At 57.1% G+C, this 20,920-nt stretch overlaps 1 protein-coding gene and 1 long non-coding RNA gene across 7 annotated transcripts in view; one reads left to right on the top strand and one right to left on the bottom strand.

The window, feature by feature from the left end:
* Positions 1–306: 306 nt before the first annotated feature.
* CCDC33 (coiled-coil domain containing 33) overlaps positions 307–20,920 on the bottom strand; it is an 88,713-nt gene continuing 68,099 nt past the window's right edge. For 2 of the 6 annotated variants that reach the window (XM_025472196.3, XM_025472198.3), the window contains exons 12-20: positions 4,868–5,036; positions 4,530–4,618; positions 4,216–4,347; positions 4,030–4,120; positions 2,963–3,129; positions 2,498–2,599; positions 1,844–1,930; positions 1,392–1,505; positions 307–516 (exon numbers count right to left, since the gene is read on the bottom strand). In XM_025472196.3, the coding sequence (XP_025327981.3) occupies positions 409–516; positions 1,392–1,505; positions 1,844–1,930; positions 2,498–2,599; positions 2,963–3,129; positions 4,030–4,120; positions 4,216–4,347; positions 4,530–4,618; positions 4,868–5,036 (1,059 nt within the window). In that variant the 3' untranslated portion in view covers positions 307–408. Of the gene's footprint in view, positions 517–1,391; positions 1,506–1,843; positions 1,931–2,333; positions 2,670–2,962; positions 3,130–4,029; positions 4,121–4,166; positions 4,348–4,529; positions 4,619–4,867; positions 5,037–20,920 lie in introns of those variants that run through there. The other 4 variants (XM_025472197.3, XM_025472199.3, XM_025472200.3 and 1 more) reach the window with 4 other exon arrangements.
* LOC118352929 (uncharacterized) lies at positions 14,961–19,307 on the top strand. The gene is made up of 2 exons (XR_007407283.1): positions 14,961–15,808; positions 16,495–19,307. It is a non-coding gene; the product is annotated as an uncharacterized LOC118352929 (long non-coding RNA).

Raw genomic sequence — 20,920 nt, 5'->3', positions numbered from 1 at the left:
GAAGGGATTTCAGATATGAGATGTTTGGGGGCAAGTGGAAAGTCGCAGCCTCCCTCACATTTCCCAGTGGAGCTGGCCTCTGGTGGTCTCATTTCCTCTGGAGGTCTGGAAGGGCTCCTACTTTGGGAGGCCTCTTCTCTTCCCACCCTCCTCGATCCTCCAGGGCCTTTGGCTCTCCCAAGATAGTAGCTTCTGGGATAGGCAGGCGGCTATAGGGCCGTAGCAGAGGGTCCGGGCTCAGAGCGGGACCTGGACGGAGGAAGCCGGGCTCCCTAGGCTGCCCTACTCCAGGAAAGAGGCGAAGGCTCACTGGCCTACACCATTTAATACTGTCATTTGGGGGGTGGAACGAGACTCTCCAGTGCACAGGGAGGGAGGCCTGCTCCAGCTACTCAGATCAGCCAAGACTCAGGTGTTCTGGGAGTTTGAAGGCTTGTTGAGCTTAGTGTCTGAGCTGGGCATCAAGGGGTCCAGCTTCAAGGGTCGTCTGTGGTCCTTGGTGTGGGCCAGGGAGTTCTGTGGTATGTAAAGCAAAGCAAAGTGAGTGCACCTCTGCCCCTCCCCCCGGGGGAGGGGTACCCATCAGAGAGCATCTTGCCTGGCAGGCCAGGTCTCAGAGGATCCAAACCAGTGGGCCATGCCTTCACAAAGGGTTCCAAACCTGTCTAACCATGGCAGGCCCACCCAGTTCTCTATGAGCCCCCAGGTCTTAGCAAGCGAGTTTGCAAAGGTAGCTAGCCCTGCTTTCCCTGTTGGTTCCCACCCTCATCCCCCCATCCTCTTCAGCCCTTCTCGGAAGTCTGGGAATGAGCAGAACCCTGACGATCAAGAGCAGGAGCTAGCAGGGGTGTTGCTCTGGGAGGCTTGGGGACTTGGAGCTGAGCTTGAGGGGGTCGTGAAGAGCTCTATTTGTGTGTAGGGGGCCAGCAGCATTCCTCTCTGGCAACGTGTTCCCATCCCCGGCAGTTGTGCAGCATTGCAGGTGCCAAGTCGCAGTGCTCACGGGAGAACACTGGGGCTCTGGGGTTGGGTGGGGGCCACAGCTACTCTGCTCATGAGCAAATCCAGTGCTAAAGTACAGCCAGGGCCAGAGCATTCCAGAAATGCCTGTGTGGACAACCCTTCATCCACGGCCATGTCCCCTTGATTCTCACCACCACCCGTGGGAAGGGGGTAGCGTCAGGGGGGCTTTCTCTTCCCCTCAGGCAAGTGGGGCGTGCAGACCAGGCCAGGGCTTCTGACGGTAACGGAGCAGAAACTGGGCGCAGGTGTTCTGACTGCAGGTTCCCCTGACAGTGCTTCTCAAGGCCTAGTAGTGACTCAGGGTCGGGGTGGCAGCTGCCAGCCCCACTGCATGCACCCCACGGAGCTTGCCCAGAGGGATCACTCACGGGCAGGTCAGTGATGATGGAGTTTGAGGGGTGCCCCAAGCCGTACTCCTGCTCCTGCAGCCGTGTGGCCAAGTCCTGCTTCTCTCGTCCCCAGCGTCGAGCCGAGTCCTCTAACTGCAGACACGGAGAGGGACAAATGGGGAACCGCTGGGCAGCAGGGCCCATCCCTCGAGCCAGGACAACCAGAGCCTGAGCCTCCTCTCCAGGTAGAAAGCAAAGCCCTGGCCACCGGGGGCCTGCTGCCTTCCAGACACATCAGGTGTGGCAGGGGTGGGTGGGGAGGGGCAGCCTGATCCAGACACGGACAGACCTTCTCTGAGTTCCAACAATACGCTGAGCCCTGACCCTGGTCACACACGGAGTCACAACCCTGGCCGTACTTGGGAGCCTAAAGGTCAAGGGCTGAGTGGCAAGTGTGCCCAGCCTGACTGGCCCCTGCCTGGCTCACCAACCTGGCTCTCCAGGGACAGGATCCGGCTCTGAGCTCGTTCTAGCTTGGCCAGAAGGCTGAACTTGTCCGAAGTGCTGGCAAGGAGATCCTGCGGGCAGAGCGGAGACTTACCCACCCGGCTCCCGCGGGGTCCGCAGCCGTGGGGGCTCGGGGGGCCGTGAGCCACTGAGGGAGACGCCAGCCAGGTCTGAGTTCCCAGCTCCCCAGTGCAGAGCCTCAGGCCCAGCGCCGAACCCTCCTCCCGAAGCTGACCTGAGATGGCAGGTGCTTTTGTCACCCCTGTCCTCCCCCAGGGACTTCGCTTATGCGGAGTTTCTGCAAGTCACTTTCTAACCGTAAACCTCACTAAGCAGCCCCCGAGAACGCCCAGCAAGGAATCTTGGAGGAGGGTGTCTTTTTTGTAAAGTGAAGACTATGGAAGCAAGGGCTCCCCTGTCCCCGCACTTTACCTGGATGTCCATGCATCAGGTGTGCTTTCTAACAGAACTCACCTCCTGCAAGTCCCGGGATGAACAGAAGAGCTCTCCTGGGCTCCCTGCCCACCCCTCTTCTGTAATTCCAATGTCTTGTCTTTGGGTTTGCATAAAGCAGGGGTGCCGGCAGCAGCCTTGGAGATGGAGCGGGGCTCGGGCACTTCTGGGGCCGGGACACCCACCTGTGCGGGCAAGGTCTCTGTGCCCTTGGAGTGGCCTGGGCCATCTGTCTCTTGCAGTCTCTCTGCCAGGTCTCCTCCTGTTCCCAACTCCCCGGGGTCCTCCTGGGATGGGGAAAAGGCTCTCCAAGGCTGTACCATCCCAGGAAATGCTCCAGGACAGAGCTCAGAGAGGCTGGCGCCGAGTCCAAGTGCATGCCAGCCAGGTGGCAATAGGGATCAAAGGTCAGGGGCCACGAGGGACCTGCTTTCTCCCAGGCTGCTAGCCAAGGGCAAATGTGGAGGCTGCAGGCCCACGTGTGCTCCCCCCAGGAGAAAAGAGCAGGCCCGAGGGCTGGGGGTGCGCTGGAGACCCCGGAAGCCCAGCGCCTGGTCGTGGTCTTCTACTCGGATTGTGCTGGGTGAGACCGCTACGCACCCACCACCTGTTGGGGCGGCCCGGGCCGAGTGGGTGCTGGTGGCTCTTACCGGCAGGGCCTGCTGCTGCAGGATGATGGGGGCCGGCTGGTGGCGGTTCTTCTCCAGCTCTGCCCGCAGCCGGGAGTTCTCTGCCAGCAAGGCTGAGTACAGGTCGGCAGGCAGGGGCTCTCCTGCGGTCCCCAGCGGAAGGCCGGAGGCTGGGAGCACGGGGAAGGCTGCGGACGGGCCACAGGCTCTGAGATGGGCTTTCCCGTCCGCACGCCCCCGGGCTGCTCCGCCCCGGTTGTGCTCCATTCTGCTCCTCCTCTGCTCCCAAGTCTTCCGTGGCTCCCTGCCGCCCACGGAACCGGGGCCACAGGCCTCAGGCATCATTCTAGGCTCCTTAGAACCCGCCCCCAGTGCTCCCTGTTGGCCCTGGGTCTATTGTAGCTCTTTGCCGCTCTCTTTCCTTCCTTCCCGCCCCTGGTCTGCCCATGCTCTGAGCCCTCGGCCCCCCTCGGCCCCCCTCGGCCCCGCTCTGGGATGACGCTGGGGTGCCTGGAAGGCAGCCCCGGCTTGCGCTGCTTCTCGAAGGCCTCCCGAAGCGCCCCCCGCCAACACCCCATGCACTGAAGGCTGACGCGGGCTGGGCACACAGGGCTTCCCGGTGAGGCTGCACGGGAGGCTCGGGGGCTCCCTGCCTGGGCCCCCCCGCTTCTCCCCAGCTCGTCTGAGCCACCCAGTTGGCCAGTTCTAGGTGGCTTTGCTTAACATCAAGGCCAGTACTGTTTGTTCTGTAGAAGCAGACTCCCTGAGAACTTGGGGAGACGAGGAGGTACCGGGAAGGGTTAGGCCGCCCCTCCTCTCGGGCAGCCCCTGACTGCTTGCTCCAGAACAGGGGGCGTCTCCTCTGGGGTCTGAGCAGGACCCGCTCTCTTTCCAGCCTGGCTCACACACGGTCCCGATGCATCCTGAGGGGCTCCTTGGCAGAAGGGAGCCCAGGGGACCCTTGAGAGCCCCTCCCTGCCTGCATCCGTAGGGAGGTAGCATCCTTTGCCCCAGTTCTGCCCTCGGAGACGTTGCTGCGGGTAGCCGGGGCCCCCAGGGGTGGGACAAAGGCCAGGGAGCAGACGCACCCATGGGAGGCTTTCCCTGAGGCCTGTTTAGCAGGGGCTCCCTCCAATCCCGCAGCTTGTCCTCCAGCACCCGCTCCATCCTCTCGATCACCTGGAGGGCAGAGCACAGAGGCTGGGCTGGCCGGGGGTCTCCCCACCTTGCGCTCCGAGGCTGGCGCCCGGCGGGCTGTCCCCTGTGACCCCTGCCTTCTCCTGGTGCCGCACGGTCTCCTCCAGCGCCTTCATCTTCTGCAGCTTGTCCTGGTACCGTTTCAGCAGCGTGGCCTGTGGCTGCTGAGCCTGGTGCAGGAGGAGCAGCTCCTTCTCTCGATCATTCTTCTGATGGTGGGGGAAGGAGGGGGATGGGGAAAGAAGGGGTGCCTCGGGTCACCCTGGGGCCCTCCACTGAGCCTTCCACTACGGTGAGCCCATCCCTCCATGCCTCTCTCCCATCTGCTCCCAGACTCTTGGCTGAATACCCCCCAGCTCCCCTCCCCTCAGCTCCCCCAGCCCCGGCTCACTCGAATCAGCTCATTCTGCAAATACTGCACTTTGTCCCTCAATTTCTTCATGTCCAGCTCACTCAGCACCAGTTTCTGCTTCATGGACACTGGTGGGGGAGGGGAGCTGGCTCAGGGAAGAGGCATCTCCAGCTCAGCACAGCTGGGTGGGGGCAGGGGTCTCTCAGTCCCGGGGCTTGAGACAGAGGACTGGAGTCTCCGTTCCCGTTCCTGAGAGGGTGTGGGCCCCTGCTGGTGTCCAGGGGTAGGCACGCCTGGGAAAGGCTCCACCCACCCTGGCCCGCCATCCAGAGCCTGGGCTCAGGCCGGCCCCCGGATGCCCTCCGTGGCCCGTGTACCCTCATCCAGCTTCTGGGCGTTGCTGTTGTCCTGCTCCTCTTCCCCCTCCTCTTGGGTCAGCTGGCTCCTCAGCATGCGGTTCTCGGCCTCCAGCATGCTGGTCTGTTTCCGCAGGGACAGGATGTCCTCTGCCATCTTCTGCATGGCCCGCCGGTAGTTGTTCAACTCCTGTGGGTCCCAGAGCTCAGAAGCGGGTCCCCAGCCCCCCTGGGATCCCCACCCCACATCCACACTTGCAAGTCAGCGGGCCAACGAACAGACTGAACTCCAAGCTGTGCCCTTGAGTCTTAGCAACTCCTTAGGTGGGTGGTTATGACATGGTCTCCCCCCTCCTGGCCACGGGAGAGGAGTCACCCTGGTGGTCTCTCCCAGGGGCTGTGGCTCTTCCTGTGATGCCAACAAGGAGGGGACCTGGGGCTCGCACACCTGGTGAAGGAACTCAAACAAGTGACAAATCTTGAAAGGCCCTGAGGCTGGGTTCCAGAGTCTGGCTAACTCCAAACCATTTCTCTGCCTTCTCCTTCTCCCCTTTTCTAATCCCTGTCCTCCTTACTCATGTCACTGAGAACCCACTGAGTGCTACTTGTGGCTGAGCCCTGGCCCCAGCCCCCGACCATCCCAGGGGGCAGGAAGAGACATTGGGTAGGCCCAGGAGACTCCGATAAAGACTTGAGGTCAAGGCTGGGATCCAGCTACGAGATCTTGTGTATAAAGTCAGGCCAGGCTGACGGGCTCTGTCTTTGGTTAGGAATAACGATAGTCCTAGTATCTGGTGCTCACCAGACACCCAGTGTATTCTGGGCGAGGCCCTCCCTCACTTAGTTCCCCACACTGAGCCTCAAATCTAGCCTGTCATCATCCTCATTCGACTGACGGGGAAACCAAGGCCTGGAGAGGCGTGTAACTCGCTCAGTCGCAAAACTAATGAGTGGCAGAGAGAGGGTCTGAAACCCAGGCCTGCTGGCCCTTGAGTCTGTGCTCTTAAGCACTGTGCCATCCTGCCACATGCCCCCATCCAGGGAAACTGCACAGTATGTTGAGAAGTGGTAGAAGCAGGGGCACCCGGGTGGCTCAGTGATTGAGCATCTGCCTTCGGCTCAGGACGTGATCCCAGGGTCCTGGAATCGAGTCCCACGTCGGGCTCCCTGCATCGAGCCTGCTTCCCCCTCTGCCTGTGTCTCTGCCTCTCTCTGTGTTTCTCTCATGAAGAAATAACAATCTTTAAGAAAAAAATAAGTGGTAGAAGCAGCTTCCTAAAAAGGATGATCAGGATAATCTTGGCGAGGGGAAAAAATTAACGTCTACCTTCATGTATGTGTAGGAGATGAGTGGATTACATTAATGACATTTGTTTTGTAATACAAAAATTCCCTACTGTTATTTAGAAAAAAAATTTATTTATTTATTTTTTTTTTTTAAAGATTTTATTTATTTATTCATGATAGCCACACAGAGAGAGACAGAGAGGCAGAGACACAGGCAGAGGGAGAAGCAGGCTCCATGCAGGGAGCCCGATGCAGGACTCGATCCCGGGACTCCAGGATCACTCTTTGGGCTGAAGGCAGGCGCTAAACCTCTGAGCCACCCAGGGATCCCAAGAAAAAAAATTTAAAAGGGAGTTTCTTAAATATAAATATGAAAGAGGGACTCAAAATATGAGACCAGGAAGGTTGATAGAGGGAGAGGAGGTGGGAGGAGGGAAGTGAGGCTGGCAGTTTGCTAAGCCCTGGTGGCCTGTGGCATTCCTGAGGCTTCGGAGGCCTGGCATGTGGGAGTGGGGGCTCCTAGGTCCCGCCAGGCGCACAAGTTTCCAGGAAGCGGAGCTCTGCTCCCAACTCCTACCTGGGCCCCCTGCTGACCGGGGATGTAGACGGGCTCCCAGCTACTGCCTCCAACCTGCTGCCCGTGGGCCACTGGCTCCTTAGAGAAGGGTTCCCAGACAGCAGGGACTCCTCAGACACCACTTGTCACCTGCCACTGTCTAGCCTTCTGGCCAGATACCCTCTAACTGGTGCCAGTGTGGGGCCCATCTCCCCAGCACCTGCCCCAGTTGAGTTCCAGGCCTTGGCACCTCTAGATCGGCCCATCTGGGTCCAGCATTGTTCACTAAGAGGCTCAGCTTAGAGACACAGGGGCTTTGTGGTCAGGTTTTGGTCAGAAGCCCAGTGTGGACACTGACTCACTGAGCCCAGACAGGTCCCTTCATCTTCCTGAACTTCAGATTTCTCTTACAGGCTAATCACAGGGTTATCTCAAAGCTCAGAGTCAGTCTGTGTGGCAACCGGCATAGGACCCTGCCCAGGACAAGTATGACTTGGCTTCTCATCCTATTCTCTTCTCGCCCCACTTCTGCTCAGTGACTGCTTTAATCACCAGGTCAGGCCCCTTCCTCCTCATCCCTGCTGCCCTCACGCTGGGCTCCCTCGCCCACTCCTCTGCCGTGCTCTACATCTTCCATTTCTGGCAGTCCCGTGACTGACAGCCCAGGACTGTCAAGAAGAAGCAATGTTATTTTGGAAAGGGAAATTCATCCCTCTTCTCGTTCCCCAGCCTACCTCAGACTTTTATTATGTATGCTCCGAATAATTACAGCAGTATCCAAATGGGTTTCTTTGCTTATAGGATTAAATCTCCTAAAGGAACACACAGACATGCAAGAAAACATGTTCCAAGATGCTCAGTGAGTTCAGTCTGTAGATTTCTACTCAGGCACACTCAGTCTCTAGCTACAGGCAGTACTTACAAAGAGTGACCTAGATAAATTGTTCTGACACAGAGAGATGTCTACACAATATTGTTAAATAAAAAAGCAAAAAAGCACGTGGCAAATTACTATGATCCCATCCAAAACTGGTGTGTGTGTGTGTGTATGTGTGTGCACATAGATATATAAGAACAGTGGCTACTGTTGTGTTTAGGAAGGGAAAGGAATACTTGTTTCAAAAAAAAAAAAGAAAGAAAAAAAGGAATACTTGTTTCATTTCTAGTTGTATATTATATATATATATATTTTTTTTTTTTTTGAGAAAGAGAGAGAGAGAAAGCATGTGAGTCATAGGGGAGTGGGATGGAGGGACAGAGAAAGAGGGAGAGAGAGAGAATCTTAAGCAGGCTCTATGCCCCCAGCACAGAGCACGATGCAGTGTTTGATCTCATGACCCTGAGATCATGACCTGAGGTGAAATCAAGAGTCTGGCACTTAGCTGACTGAGCAACCCAGGCACTCCACTCTAATTTTATATTTATTATTTTTTAAAGATTTTATTTATTTATTCATGAGAGACACAGAGAGAGGGAGAGAGGTAGAGACACAGGCAGAGGGAGAAGCAGGCTCCACGCAGGGAGCCTGACGTGGGACTCCATCCCTGGTCTCTAGGATCAGGCCCTGGGCTGAAGGTGGCGCTAAACCGCTGAACTACCTGGGCTGCCCTCTAATTTTATATTTCTAATAAGAACATATCCATGGGCAGCCCCAGTGGCCCAGCGGTTTAGCACCACCTTCATCCCGGGGCGTGATCCTGGAGACCTGGGATAGAGTCCCACGTCGGGCTCCCTGCATGGAGCCTGCTTCTCCCTCTGCCGGGGTCTCTGCCTCTCTTTCTGTGTGTCTCTCATGAATAAATAAATAAAATAAAATAAAATAAAATAAAATAAAATAAAATGAATATATCCATATATTATTCATCTAATTAAAAAGAATTTAAATCTAAATATACTGAGGGTCATACCATTTTCATGGGTTAAAAGATGGAGTATTTAAAGAATTAGTTCTTCCCAAAATTGATTTATGGATTCAATGCACTCCCAATAAAAAATAATGACTGTGTGTGTGTGTGTGTGTGTGTGTGTGTGTAGGAATAGACAAGCTGATTTTATAATGTGTGAGAAATAAAAGGGAAAGTATAGCTAAAATATTGTTGAAAAGGAACAGTTGGGAAGACTTGCTTTATTGGCTATCAAGACTTATGATAAAGCTAGAGTAATTAAGACAGTTATATCAGTGCAAAGATTGATAAGTAGGCCAAAGAGGCAGGATAGAGAGACTTGAAACAGACCCACATGTATATGGACCCTTAATTCATGACAAGGGTGGCATTTGGGGGCTGTGGGAAAGGACTGCGATGGTAGTAAATGGTGCTGCATCCATCTGATATCTATAAGGGAAAGGGAAACTTGGCTGCTCTCACATATCATAAACAACATTAAGTTCCAGATAGGTGGAGATCGAAGGGTAAGAGGTAAAACAGTAAGGCCTCTAAAAGACAAGTCCAAGAATATCATTAAGAACTAATGGGAGGGGATCCCTGGGTGGCGCAGCGGTTTAGCGCCTGCCTTTGGCCCAGGGCGCGATCCTGGAGACCCGGGATCGAATCCCACATCGGGCTCCCGGTGCATGGAGCCTGTTTCTCCCTCTGCCTGTGTCTCTGCCTCTCTCGCTCTCTCTGTGTGACTATCATAAATAAATAAAAATTAAAAAAAAAAAAAAAAGAACTAATGGGAGGGAAAGGTTTTGAGCAACAGGACACAAAAAAAAGCACAAACCAGAGTGGAAAGGATTAATAAGTTTAGGCTATTTAAGTTAAGAGCCTCTATTCATGAAAAGATATTATTTTCTTTTAATATCTTTAAAATATTAAAATATTTAATGCAAGCAGCCCGGAGGGCTCACTGGTTTAGTGCCACCTTCAGCCTAGGGCGTGATCCTGGAGACCCGGGATCGAGTCCCACGTCAGGTTCCCTGCATGGAGCCTGCTTCTCCCTCTGCCTGTGTCTCTGCCTCTGTCTCTGTGTCTATCATGAATAAATAAAACCTTTTAAAAATATATTTAATGGTGAATGGGCAAGACCAGGGATCCCTGGGTGGCGCAGCGGTTTGGCGCCTGCCTTTGGCCCAGGGCGCGAATCCGGATACCCGGGATCGAATCCCACGTCGGGCTCCCGGTGCATGGAGCCTGCTTCTCCCTCTGCCTGTGTCTCTGCCTCCTCTCTCTCTCTCTGTGACTATCATAAATAAATAAAAATTTGAAAAAGAAAATAAACTAAAACTTGAACCCAAAATTTAAAAAAAAAAAAAAAAAGAATGGGCAAGACCAGTAGGAGATATTTGCAATACCCACGACGATGATAGGCTCATATTCAGATGGAAAAATAACTTTTGCAAATTAATAAGAAAAAATAGACCACCCAAGAGAATAATGGACAAGAGATTTGAACTGGCACTTGATAGAATAAGTCAATAAACATGTGAATTGGTGCCCACCCTCATTAGTCACTTAAAACCACAAGAAGATACTACGATACACCAATTAGAATGACAAGAACGGAACAAAATGATCCCAATGGTGTCAAATGTGGGTGAGGGTGTGAAACAGGCGGAATACTTATTCACTGCTGGGGGGACCTGAAGGGCCACCATTGCTTTGGGGAAACACCTGCCTACTGGATACTATTCGGGTTGAATGTAGGCGATCCTCACCTACTTCTGTGTGTGTACCCAACACAAACGAGTGCATCCATGCATCAAGAAGCAGATGTGAGAACATTCCTTGAAGCATCACTTGTATGAATCCCAAATGGAAATCACACAAACGCCCATCACACTAGAACGGAGACACACTCTACTCATACAATGGAATATAGACAGCAGTAAAAATAAATGAGCGTCAACTACACGGAACCACAGGGGGGAATCTCTCACACATAATCTGGAACCAAAGGGGCAGCCAGGGTGGCTCAGCGGTTTGGCGCCGCCTTCAGTCCAGGGCCTGGTCCTGGAGACCCGGGATTGAGTCCCACGTCAGGTCCATGCGTGGAGCCTGCTTCTCCCTCTGCCTGTGTCTCTGCCTCTCTCTCTCTCTCTGTGTCTCTCATGAATAAATAAATAAAATCTTAAAAAAAAAAATCTCAGGCAAAAGCAGCTGGGCATGAAGTACCTACCCTATGATTCCATATAGATTTGGCTCAAAACCAGGCAAACTTGGGGCATCTGAGTGGCTCAGTTGGTTAAGTGTCTGCCTTCAGCTCAAGTCATGATCCCAGGGGCCTGGGACGGAGCAGCACCCCCCAACCCTTGACTCCCTGCTCGGCGGGGAGTCTGCTTCTCCCTCTCCCTTTGCCTGCCCCCCCTGCTTCTGCACACATTCTCTCTCTTTCTCAAATAAATGAATAAAACATTTAAAAAACAAAACAAAACAAAAACCAGGCAATCTGAAGCACTAGAGTTAGAAGTCAGGGTCTGAGATCTATGTGGGGCAGTGACTGGGGGTGTGAGGGAGTTTTTAGGGTGTTGGCGGTTCTACACTTCTTGACCTGTGGGACACGTGGGGCTTACACACACATGTTCACTTTATGATATAACATTGCAGCGAACATGCTTATGTTCTGTGCATTTGCTTGAATGTGTGTACTTCACATAAAAAAGCAAAAACATCTAACGAATTAAAAAATAAATGAATCCTGGCTCAAGTCTGTTTATGTACATGAAGCCTCCATACCGTGGTTCTCCTCCAGGGACCCTCCCAGCTCTCAGCAGTAATGGGTTCTTCTCAGCCCTGAGTTTGGATGCTCCCAATGGGCCCTGCCCCCAGGCCCTCATGGCCCCTCCTCCTGCTGTGAGGCCCTGTCCAGACTTCTGTGGAGCAGGGAGGGTTCTGCTCCGCCTCCTGGCAGGGCCCTCTGAGGAGGAGAAGCATGACTACTGATCCTTGTTAGGGGCCTACACAATGCCTCAGAGGATCCTGTGAGACTCTGTGAGACTCTGATGGCTTCAGGGACATGTCCAAGGTCAACTGGCTTGCAAATGTGGCTCTAGCCCTGGAATCCACCTCTACTCAAAAAGCTACGCTCCTTAGGATCCCTGCTTGGCGCAGTGGTTTGGCGCCCGCCTTTGGCCCAGGGTGCGATCCTGGAGACCCGGGATCGAATCCCATGTCGGGCTCCCGGTGCATGGAGCCTGCTTCTCCCTCTGCCTATGTCTCTGCCTCTCTCTCTTTCTCTCTCTGTGACTATCATAAATAAAAAAAAAAAAAAGCTACGCTCCTTGTACCTCCTTGATAGAGGAGGGGTGGAGGCCTCACCCAGAGAGAAGAAAGAATGAGTCCTGGCTTGACTTGAGCTCAACTGGTCTACAGAAGTTGAGTGGCAGTGATGGGGGAGTGGCCAGTGTCCATCTGATGTCCCCAAGCCCCATTCTGTCCTTTGTGTCTGAGGTCAAGACTGCCTCGGGGTGGAGGTGGAAGGAGTTCTCCCATCTGCTCCACAGGGAGCCATGGGCCTCCCTGATCGAGGACGGGGCCCCCAGGGTAGTGGTAGGGGGACAGCGGCCCCGAGCAGGGAACAGCTCTGCCAGATGCTGGAGCCCCCGGCCCGGCAGTCGGGGTGTGGGCGGGTGGCGGGCTGAGATCCTCCTGGCTGGCCTTGGTCCCAGCCTTCTCCTCAGGTGTGGACCAGTCCCCTTCCAGCGCTGTGGCAACTCAGATGCCAAGTCCGAGGGCTCGCATGGAGGCCTCTCTCAGGCATGGGAGCCACGCTTCCCCTCCTGCACACACTCTCGTGCCCTCCTTCATGCCCGCGCTCATGCTGAACATGAGAACCCCCGTTCCCACAACTGCCCCTGGTCTTCTTATCGTCCACATGGGGGTGTGCGTGTGCACGTATGCACGTGTGCATGCAGGGAGTTGGGGGGGCCACCCCTCCTCTCATCCAGGCCCCACTCTTTCTAAGGTCCTATTGTTCTCGAGTTCCACGGTCTTGGGGGTGAGCGAGCCTCTCTTTCTAACATCCTCCCCTTCTGACAAATGAAGAGAGCTGAGACTCAGAGCAAGGGAAAAGGAGGCAGAGGGAGAGCATGACTCCCGAAGGGGTGTCCTCGCCTCAGCCAGATGGCCCCTGCTAGGGGGAGGGCAGCGGGTCCTTTGGGACTCTGCGCCTTGGAACTCAGCCCTAGAGACCTCCCACAGGCCGCTCTGGCACCCTGGCCTGCTGTCGTCTGTGGTGCCGCCTCCCTGGGAGGGTGGAGAGGACCTGGCCTGCCTCCCTGCGCCTCTGGCCCAGCCAGCGCCCTCTGCCCATGGGGCCCAGAGGAGTGGCCGCCCAGCGTTGCACCTCCCTTCTCAGCTTCACCCACCTCCGCAGCTGAGCAGCGACCTCGGCAGCGAGGCCCTGACCTGTCCCCGCAGCCCGGCTAGGCTCTCGGCCCAGGGCCACGCTCTGCGTCACAGCCCGGCCTTGAGATCACGACACCGCGTCCCAGATTCCCGCTGTGGTTCTGCCTCTCTGCCCTCTCCTTCCCCCAGTTCCCGGGCTGCTCTGGAGCTGGTGGGTAGGGTGCCTGCTCTCCCCGCCTCCCCTCTGGGCTAGCACATTCTCTGGGGACACCGACTCCTCCCGTGTCTGACCCCGAGCGCCCTCTGTGCCGCTCTCACCCAGGGGTCCCTCACAGGACTCTGGGCTCTCAGGCTCTGTTGAGGTGAGATTCAGATAACCCCTCTGCCACTCCGTGAGGGGGGCAGCTGAGCTCTGAGCCTCCGGGTCCTCATACGTGGAGCAGGAAAATAGCCCTAACTGGGGGCGGCTGCAGGGTGAGTGGGTGTGCGGAGGGTCAGCTCAGGCCCTAGCCCAGAGGACGACGTTGGCTCCGGTCCCTGTACCACCTGCCAAGTATTTTATTTTATTTTATTTTATTTTATTTTATTTTATTTTATTTATTTATTTATTTTATTATTTTTTGAAAAAAGATTTTATTTATTTATTCATGAGAGACACACAGGCCGAGGGAGAAGTAGGCTCCATGCAGGAGCCCTGACATGGGACTCGATCCTGGGACTCCAGGATCACGCCCTGGGCGGAAGGCAGGCAGTCAACTGCTGAGCCACCCGGGTGTCCCCTTACAAGTGCTTTAAAAGAATTAGTCTTATACTAGCCCTGGGTACCAGGCATAGAAGGTATGATTATCACCCATGTTACAGACCCCAGGGCCTGCCCACTCCTCACCCTCCTCGTCATTAACTAAAAAGAAAGGGTCGTGGTTATCTTTCACCAGAGCCTGAGAGGACAATACTTACTCCCCCCTCCCCCTTCAGACGTTCTCATGGTGGGATCTGAGGGGTGTCATCCAAGTGGGGGCGTTTAAACATACCTGTAGCCACTACGGCCAGGTTGACCAGAAATGCCTTGAGGCCCAAAGTCACAGAGACTCAGTTATAAAGCCCAGGCTGGAAGCAGCTCCTACTCATGCAGCCAACCAACACTTGCTGAGCGCCACTCTGTGCCAGGTCTGTTCCATGCTGGGGGGCCAGGGAGCACAGAGGAGCCCGACTGTCCCTCCCGGCCTGTGGGGTGTCCTATCTGCACAGAGGAGATGGCAGGAAGTGCCTGTTTCAGGGGGGAACTCAAAGGAGGTTCTTAACCTAGGCTGGGAGGCTTCCTAAGAATTGATAATCTGAGTTGACTCTTGAGGATGAGATAATCTGAGTTGACTCTTGAGGATGAGAAGCTGTTACGCAGGGGTGTAGGTGTGGGTGTGGGTGTGGGTTCTCTGGGCAGAAGAGACACAGTGGCAAAGGCAGGGAGGTGTGTATGTGATGAGGAACAAAGCAGGGCAATTAGTGGAAAGCAGGGTGCAGGGAGGAAAGTGCAGGGATGTGGCTAGAGAGGGGCAGGGCAAACAGAAGAGGACCTTGAGGGCTAGTGTCAGGGGCTTGGACTTGTCCTGTAGGGTCACTGAAGGGCCAAAGACACAGGGCAGGTGTGTGTGTGCATGTGCGTGTGCGTGATAAGACCCTCCCTACCTGCCCAGCCCAGAGGGAACCAGGCCAGGCGCAGTGGGCCAGCGGCAAGAGATGGGACCTGAGCAAGCAGAGGCAGCAGGCATGGAGATGAGGGCAGGGGCTGGAGGAGGAGGAGGAGGAGGAGGAGGAGGAGGAGGAGGAGGAGGAGGGGTCTGTGGTCTTGGGGGACAGGGAAGAGGTGCATGCACCCAGTGGGGAGGAGGAGGTGCCTCCTAGGGAGGCATGAGGCATGTGGGGTGTGGGGTGGTCACAGGCAGTTGAGGGTGGTCAAGTTTGGGGAACATTATGGCTGGAGGTGGGGTGAGGAGGGCAGCCTGTGGAGGTTCAAGGGAAGCCTCGGAAGATTTTCCAGAGTCTAGGGAAGTATAGAATGGTGGGGGGCACTCCGGGATAAAGGAAAGCGGCAACAGGAGAGGAGCCCTCAAGTTCAGGGCAAGAGCCAGAAAGCGGCTGGCAAAGCCAAGGCCGCAGAGCTCAGAAAGGAGGAGGGTCTTTGGGTAACGGTATGTTGGGTAAAAGAGACGCTCCGCCTGCCGCCTGCAGATGACCTTAAAACCTGGATACAAAGAGGAAACCCCGTCCTCAAAGCATTCAAGAGCTGGCGAGACGCCGAGGACCTCCTCCGGGACAGGGCGCAGGGACGCAGCAGCACCACGCAGCCGTGCAAAGGACCCGAGCCCCGGGCAGCCTCACTGACGGATCTCACACGTGAAGTGGAACAAGAGAGCCACACGCAAGATGACCCGCGGGGTGTGATGCCCTTTAGAGAAAGGCCAAGCCGTGGGCTGTTAGGACGCAGGCCTGGGGAGGCACACTTGGGCGGTGACAGGATAGAGGCCCGAAGCCAGGCAAGGGGCCTGTGCCCAGGTCCTGTCTAGGGGAGGGGGCACGAGGGGCTTCTGGGTGCTGGCGATGCTCTATTTAGTGACCTGGCCGGTGGTTACGGGAGCATCTGCTTTCTAAGAATTTGGTTGTGTGTGTGTGTGTGTGTGTGTGTGTGTGTGTGTGTGTGTGTGTTCGACGCAACCCATGTGGGTCACATTTCACAATTTAGGTTTTTGAAAAAAAATAAGAATGTGAAAAGGACTCAATAGCTTCTCTTCTGATCTGCAGAGGGAGCCTCTGGGCACAGCCTGGAGGGGGTGACCAGGGGTGAGCAGGGGTCACCCTGGCCAGGGCTCTGAATGCCACAACGTGGGGGATGGGGTGAGGGGGGCAGTGAGGTTGAGAAGGGACAGAGGGAGCTGGGGACACCGGGTAGGGGAGAGGCGTGGGGGTACACAGAGAGAGGACTTCTGGGAGAGTGAGGAGATGGAGGAGCGTATGGAGGGCTGGGGCTGGAGCGGGGGTAGGAGCAGGGGGGGCCTTTACTCTCCAAGGGGAAGGAAGAAGCCTGAGGCTGGGGCAGGTGTAGACAGGTGTCCGAGCCCAGGCAGTGAGGGTGGCAGGGCTCTGCAGTGGGGGGAGTGGGTGCGGAGCAGGGGGGGCGGGGGGGGGGTAATGAGCCTGAACCCGGCGGTGGGTTTGCTGGGCCCAGCACTCACCTTCCCTCCTTTGCCCTTCCCTGAGCAGCCCTCTAAGCTCTGGGTTTCAGGGCGCCCCCAGTCCCCGCCGGCAGCCCCGGCTCCGGCCTTGCTGTCTGTCTCTGCCGCCCGCAGAGGGCAGCCGCCTCCCACAGATGCTCTGCCTTCAGCCAAGCGGGAATGGGCGGAGCGGCCTCAGCTCCGCCGGTGGGGGTGGCGCCGGGGGTGGCGGAGAGGCCGGGGCTGTCCTGCTGTCCTGCTGTCCAGCCCCACACCTGTCCTTCCTCCGAAAGGCCCTTGTCCATCTTCCCGCAGCTGCCTGTGAACTCCATCTCGGACTCCTGCTGGGTGTCCTCTGCCAAAAATCGCCCATGGAGCCAGAGAGGACAGTGACTTGCCTACGGTGATACAGCAAGTGCCAACCCCGCGAGACCTGGGTGTCGTCTACAAAGTGTACTAAACACACACGCGCACGCACACACACACCCTAAGTCTTTGCAAATCAGACCAGATCCTTCTATCCACCTCGGAAGTCACACTATGAACACTGGGCCCAGGCGGGGCCCACGAGGGCCACGGGGCCTGATAACCCGAGCCCCCTCCTGCCCCGCACCCCCCTCCCCACCCCGCCTTGGTGAACGCCTGCACTGGCCAGGCCCTTTCCCTACTTTTTCTCTGGTTCAAACAAGGAGCCTGCAGGGGAGGCATTTTCATCCCGACTTCCCAGGGAGGAAGCTGAGGCCCACAGGGAACGGTTGTCAGAGCTGCGGTGACGTGGGGCTCACTGGACGTGGCTGAAGGACTGTCCTATAGGCCTAGGGAGCCAACCTGCGGTGGGAGAACCGGGGCTACGGTCTTTAAGGGGGTCGGGTAAGGTGCCACTCTGCCCTCGACCTTGCCCCTTCCCCTGGGCCTGGGGCTGTTTGTCCTGGGCCCCGTGTCTCCCGGGGGAGGGCAGGTCTACACATCACCCAGGCCCGTGTGATCCCCTTCAAGCCATGACGCGCTCTTAGGGTCCATCCGGGCTGCTTTTCTGAGTCAGAGATAGAGAGATTGCCAACCTCCCACTGCGCACCCCCACTTCCCTGCCCCAGGTCTGACCAGGCTTGTTTCCTGGCATCGCTGTACCCCTACACCAGCCTGAGAGGGGCCTGAACCCAGCCAATAATAGAGTGTTTCCACTCCCATCCCGGGATTTCCTCTGCTTGGAGGGGCATCTCCTGGTGGCATTCCCCCTCCGACTGCTGCTGACCAGCTGGTCTGATCTCTGTAGCCTCCTCCTACAGGCAGGCCTCCTGGTTCTCTGCTTCTTTGGGCTTTCTCTGTGCTCAAAGCACAGGCACCCTGTCTGGTAGGTGAAAGGTGGCTAACAACGCTGTGCGGCTCCTCTCAGGGAGAGCTGGCGTCGAAGCGCCCTCCCCTTGGACCCGGGCCAGTCTCAGAGAATTGCAAGGGCACCGCGCACTGTGCACGGTGAGGTTCCGGGACTTCTCGCAGCTGCCGCCTCCCTCCTGGAACACTTGCTGTCCTCCTAGGGAAGAAACCCTGCCACCCCGAGACCCCGGGGCTGCGAGGAACCCCAACTAATGGTGGGGGAGGAGCCACACCCCCAGCCCGGGCTGCTCTGGCCCCCTGCCCTCTGGGTCCGTGTCCGGGTGGGTAGAGACCAGCCCGCCCCACTACGCCCCTGATGCAAAGAACAGAGATAGAGAAAACGGAAAAAGTGGTCACTTCGAGTCACGATGTCCGGGGCGGTTTGCTGGTTTGCTACGCGGCAGTAGATTAACGGAACATTGTCCCTGCGCTCTGCAGCCCTTCATGGCTCCCACGTGTCCTTGTGATGAACTTCCAGCTCTGAACTTCAAGGCCATCTGTTCTGGCAAAGTTAGACCCCTTCAGAAATTGGCCATGACCGCTCCGACCATGGGCCGGCCACCCTGGGCCTGGGCCCCTCTCTATCTCTGAAGCCTTGTTACCTCTGTCAGGAAGCCATCCCCGATCCCCTTGCCCCCAGCCCGGAGCTCCCCTTCCCACCAGGGACCACGGATACGCTCTCCCTCCAGCTCCCAGGAGACCCCGACAGCATGCAAGGGCCTCCCCTCCCCTCTGTAGACTCTAGTGGCCGTCCCAGGGTGGGGAAGAGGGCCAGGCGGGCACCCCTTGGACTGGCGACACTGCTCCGGCCAGATTTGCCATCTCCTGATGGACGGAGTTCCTGCAGGTCCCCTCAGGATGCCTGAGAGCCCACTCTCGGCCAATCTAAGGTTTCCAATACCTTCAATGGGACTTAGCCTCATCTCTTTAAAATGAAATGGATACGCGCAGCCTGTGCAATTGGTACTGCCTTCCCCCAGGTCCTGAGATCGAGCTCTGAGCAAGGGCCCAGTTCTAGGGCGCTGCCTCAAGGGGGCAGGGCGTGACGGGTCCGGGGAGGGGGATTGTGCTAAACATCTGCTGAAAGGGGGGGCCTTTCCCAGGGCTCAGGGCCCATGCTGGCCAAGGATCCCCTCACTCATAGATACGCCCAGGGTCACACACTAAATCCATGACCTCTCTGCCCTCGGCCACTGCCGACCCAGTGGGGCTCCCCTTCTGTTCCATGGAACAGTGTGACAGCAGAAATCTGTGGCCGTGAGACTAGACTCTTCCTTTCCTCATTCTTTTTTGAACCTCATCACCACTGGCAGGAGGACCAGGGAGGCCAGAGAGCCCCATCGGCTGGAGGGGACGTGAGTGGGGCTGGCCCACTTAGGCGATGCACGGCCAAGGGCGAGGGGCTGGGCTCCAGGCTGCACTTGGCAGGCTTGGCAGAGGGCAGGGTGCCCTGGGCGCCTGAGGGTGCTGTGGCTGGAGGATCACACACCCACCACACTCTTGAGGCAGCCCGGAGCTCTGCTTCAGGATCCAGGGCAGTCCAGAGCTACAGAAGGTCCTAGAGCCAGGGCCCTGCTCGCCCCAGATCCCTGCTCCCGGTTCCCCTTGAATGTCAGCTGAGTCTCCAAATCACAAGCGACTCTGTGCAAATTGCTGTTTAAAACAGGTTCCCGGAGGGGGAGGCAGTCGCTTCTTTGTTTAGCCCAAGGTTATGGCAAAGAAACAAAAGGAGTGCATTTTCTCTTCCTACTGTTCTTTATTTTCCTTTCTGCTGCCTCAGAGATGGTGCCTTTTGTGCTTCTGCACAGTGAGGCTCAGAGGGGTGGGGAGGCCTTGTCCTGCGCTTACCCCGGCCCCAGCCTAATTGGCCGGGCTGGAGCCAGGGGGGCTAATTGGAAGGGGTCCAGACAATGAGGCTGGGGGTGGGGCTGGCTTGGACGTGGGCTTCCTGGAGGACCGTCTGTCGTTCCATTCCCATTTCCCCTCCCAAGCCTCCCAGAATCCTATCCCACCTGCAAGGCTCTACCCTGGGCCCTCCTCTCCAAGAAGACCCCCCAGACCCCGAGCCCAACCATCAGTCACTCCTCCTCAGGTCTGTGGCTCAGAGCCCTGCCTCTCCTGGACTCAGCTTGGGGCCCGAGGAAGTACAGGGCCAGGCCGAGCGCTCCCAGGGCTGGTGAGGGGCTCGGCCGCAGCTCTGGCCTCGTGGGCCCTGCTTATTCTTCCATAGAGAACCCCTGACCCCACCGGTCGCCTCCTGCCGTAATCCTCTCTGGTTAGAGCTTTGCTGCCTCTGACTATCCCACGTGGCCAGGGGTGGGGGGGTGGGTAGGCAGAGAGCCCTGCCTAGAGTCTAGAACCCTGGGTTCTAATCCAGCCTCTGCCCACATCTGTTGAATGACCTTAAGCAAGGCCTTTGCCTGCCCAGACACTTCATGGGCAAGCTGGGGTGACGATCCGGGTCGGGGGTGTGCAATGGTGTTCTTGCCACAGAGGAAGAGCAAATGCTTTGGGAACTGGGGTCCCAGGGAGCAGGTGTCACCGAGGCGGGCAGCGCAGGGCCCTGGCCAGGGCTGACCCACTTCCTCTCCCATGCCCCCGTCTACCTCACGCCCCCAGAGCCCCCGTGAGCTGGGCCCACACTGCAAGCCCTCTCTGCCTGCCCGCCCGCCTGCCCGCCCCCGCTGGCCCAGGCCCAGGTGCTTTCTAGGATGCAGGGCTCTGGACCTCCAAGAGGAGGAGACAATGGTCATCTTTAAGGCATTTTCCCAGAAGCCCTTTGTCTTCCCTTTCGGGGTTCCCAGGTGTGGGCTCAAGTGGCCAGGGCTGGGGCTGGTGGCCCAGTGGAAGGTTCCTGGGACCAGGGGCCTGGGGGGGCCAACGCCCGCAGGCCTGATCTTCTGGTCCTCCCTGTGCTCGCTCTGGGAGCACTTCTGGTTGCCAGGCGGGACACCCCAACTCACCTGCCCTCTAGGTAAACCCCTCCTCCTCCCAGAACCAGCGGGTGTGGAGGACTTACAGAGCCGCTGTCCGGGAGGCCTGGGGCAGCTTTGGGGGCCGGAGGGGCTGGGGACTCTGGCTCCCCCATCTTTCTTGCTGGCTGTCCTGTTCCCCGGGATGCGTCCCCAGGGACCGTTGCCACAACAAGTGTCTGCTTGGTGACTGAGCCCAGCCCCAGGCTGGAGCAGGCTGGCTCCAGGGGCCACTTCCCTTTTGTTCCAGGGTGGGGAGCATCTGGGTGGGGTAGCCGGCGTCAGGCTAGGCTCATTCTTTGGCCAGGGAACTGCAAGGAGATGGTGGGGCCAGGAGCCCAGGAAGGGGCCAGGCCCGGAGGGCTCTGGCTTTCTGTCTCCCCCCAGCTCTGGTC

Source organism: Canis lupus, chromosome 30 (genome assembly GCF_003254725.2).
Source record: "Canis lupus dingo isolate Sandy chromosome 30, ASM325472v2, whole genome shotgun sequence".
NCBI classification, from domain to species: Eukaryota; Metazoa; Chordata; class Mammalia; order Carnivora; family Canidae; genus Canis; species Canis lupus.
This window is presented reverse-complemented; position numbering and strand designations above follow the sequence as displayed.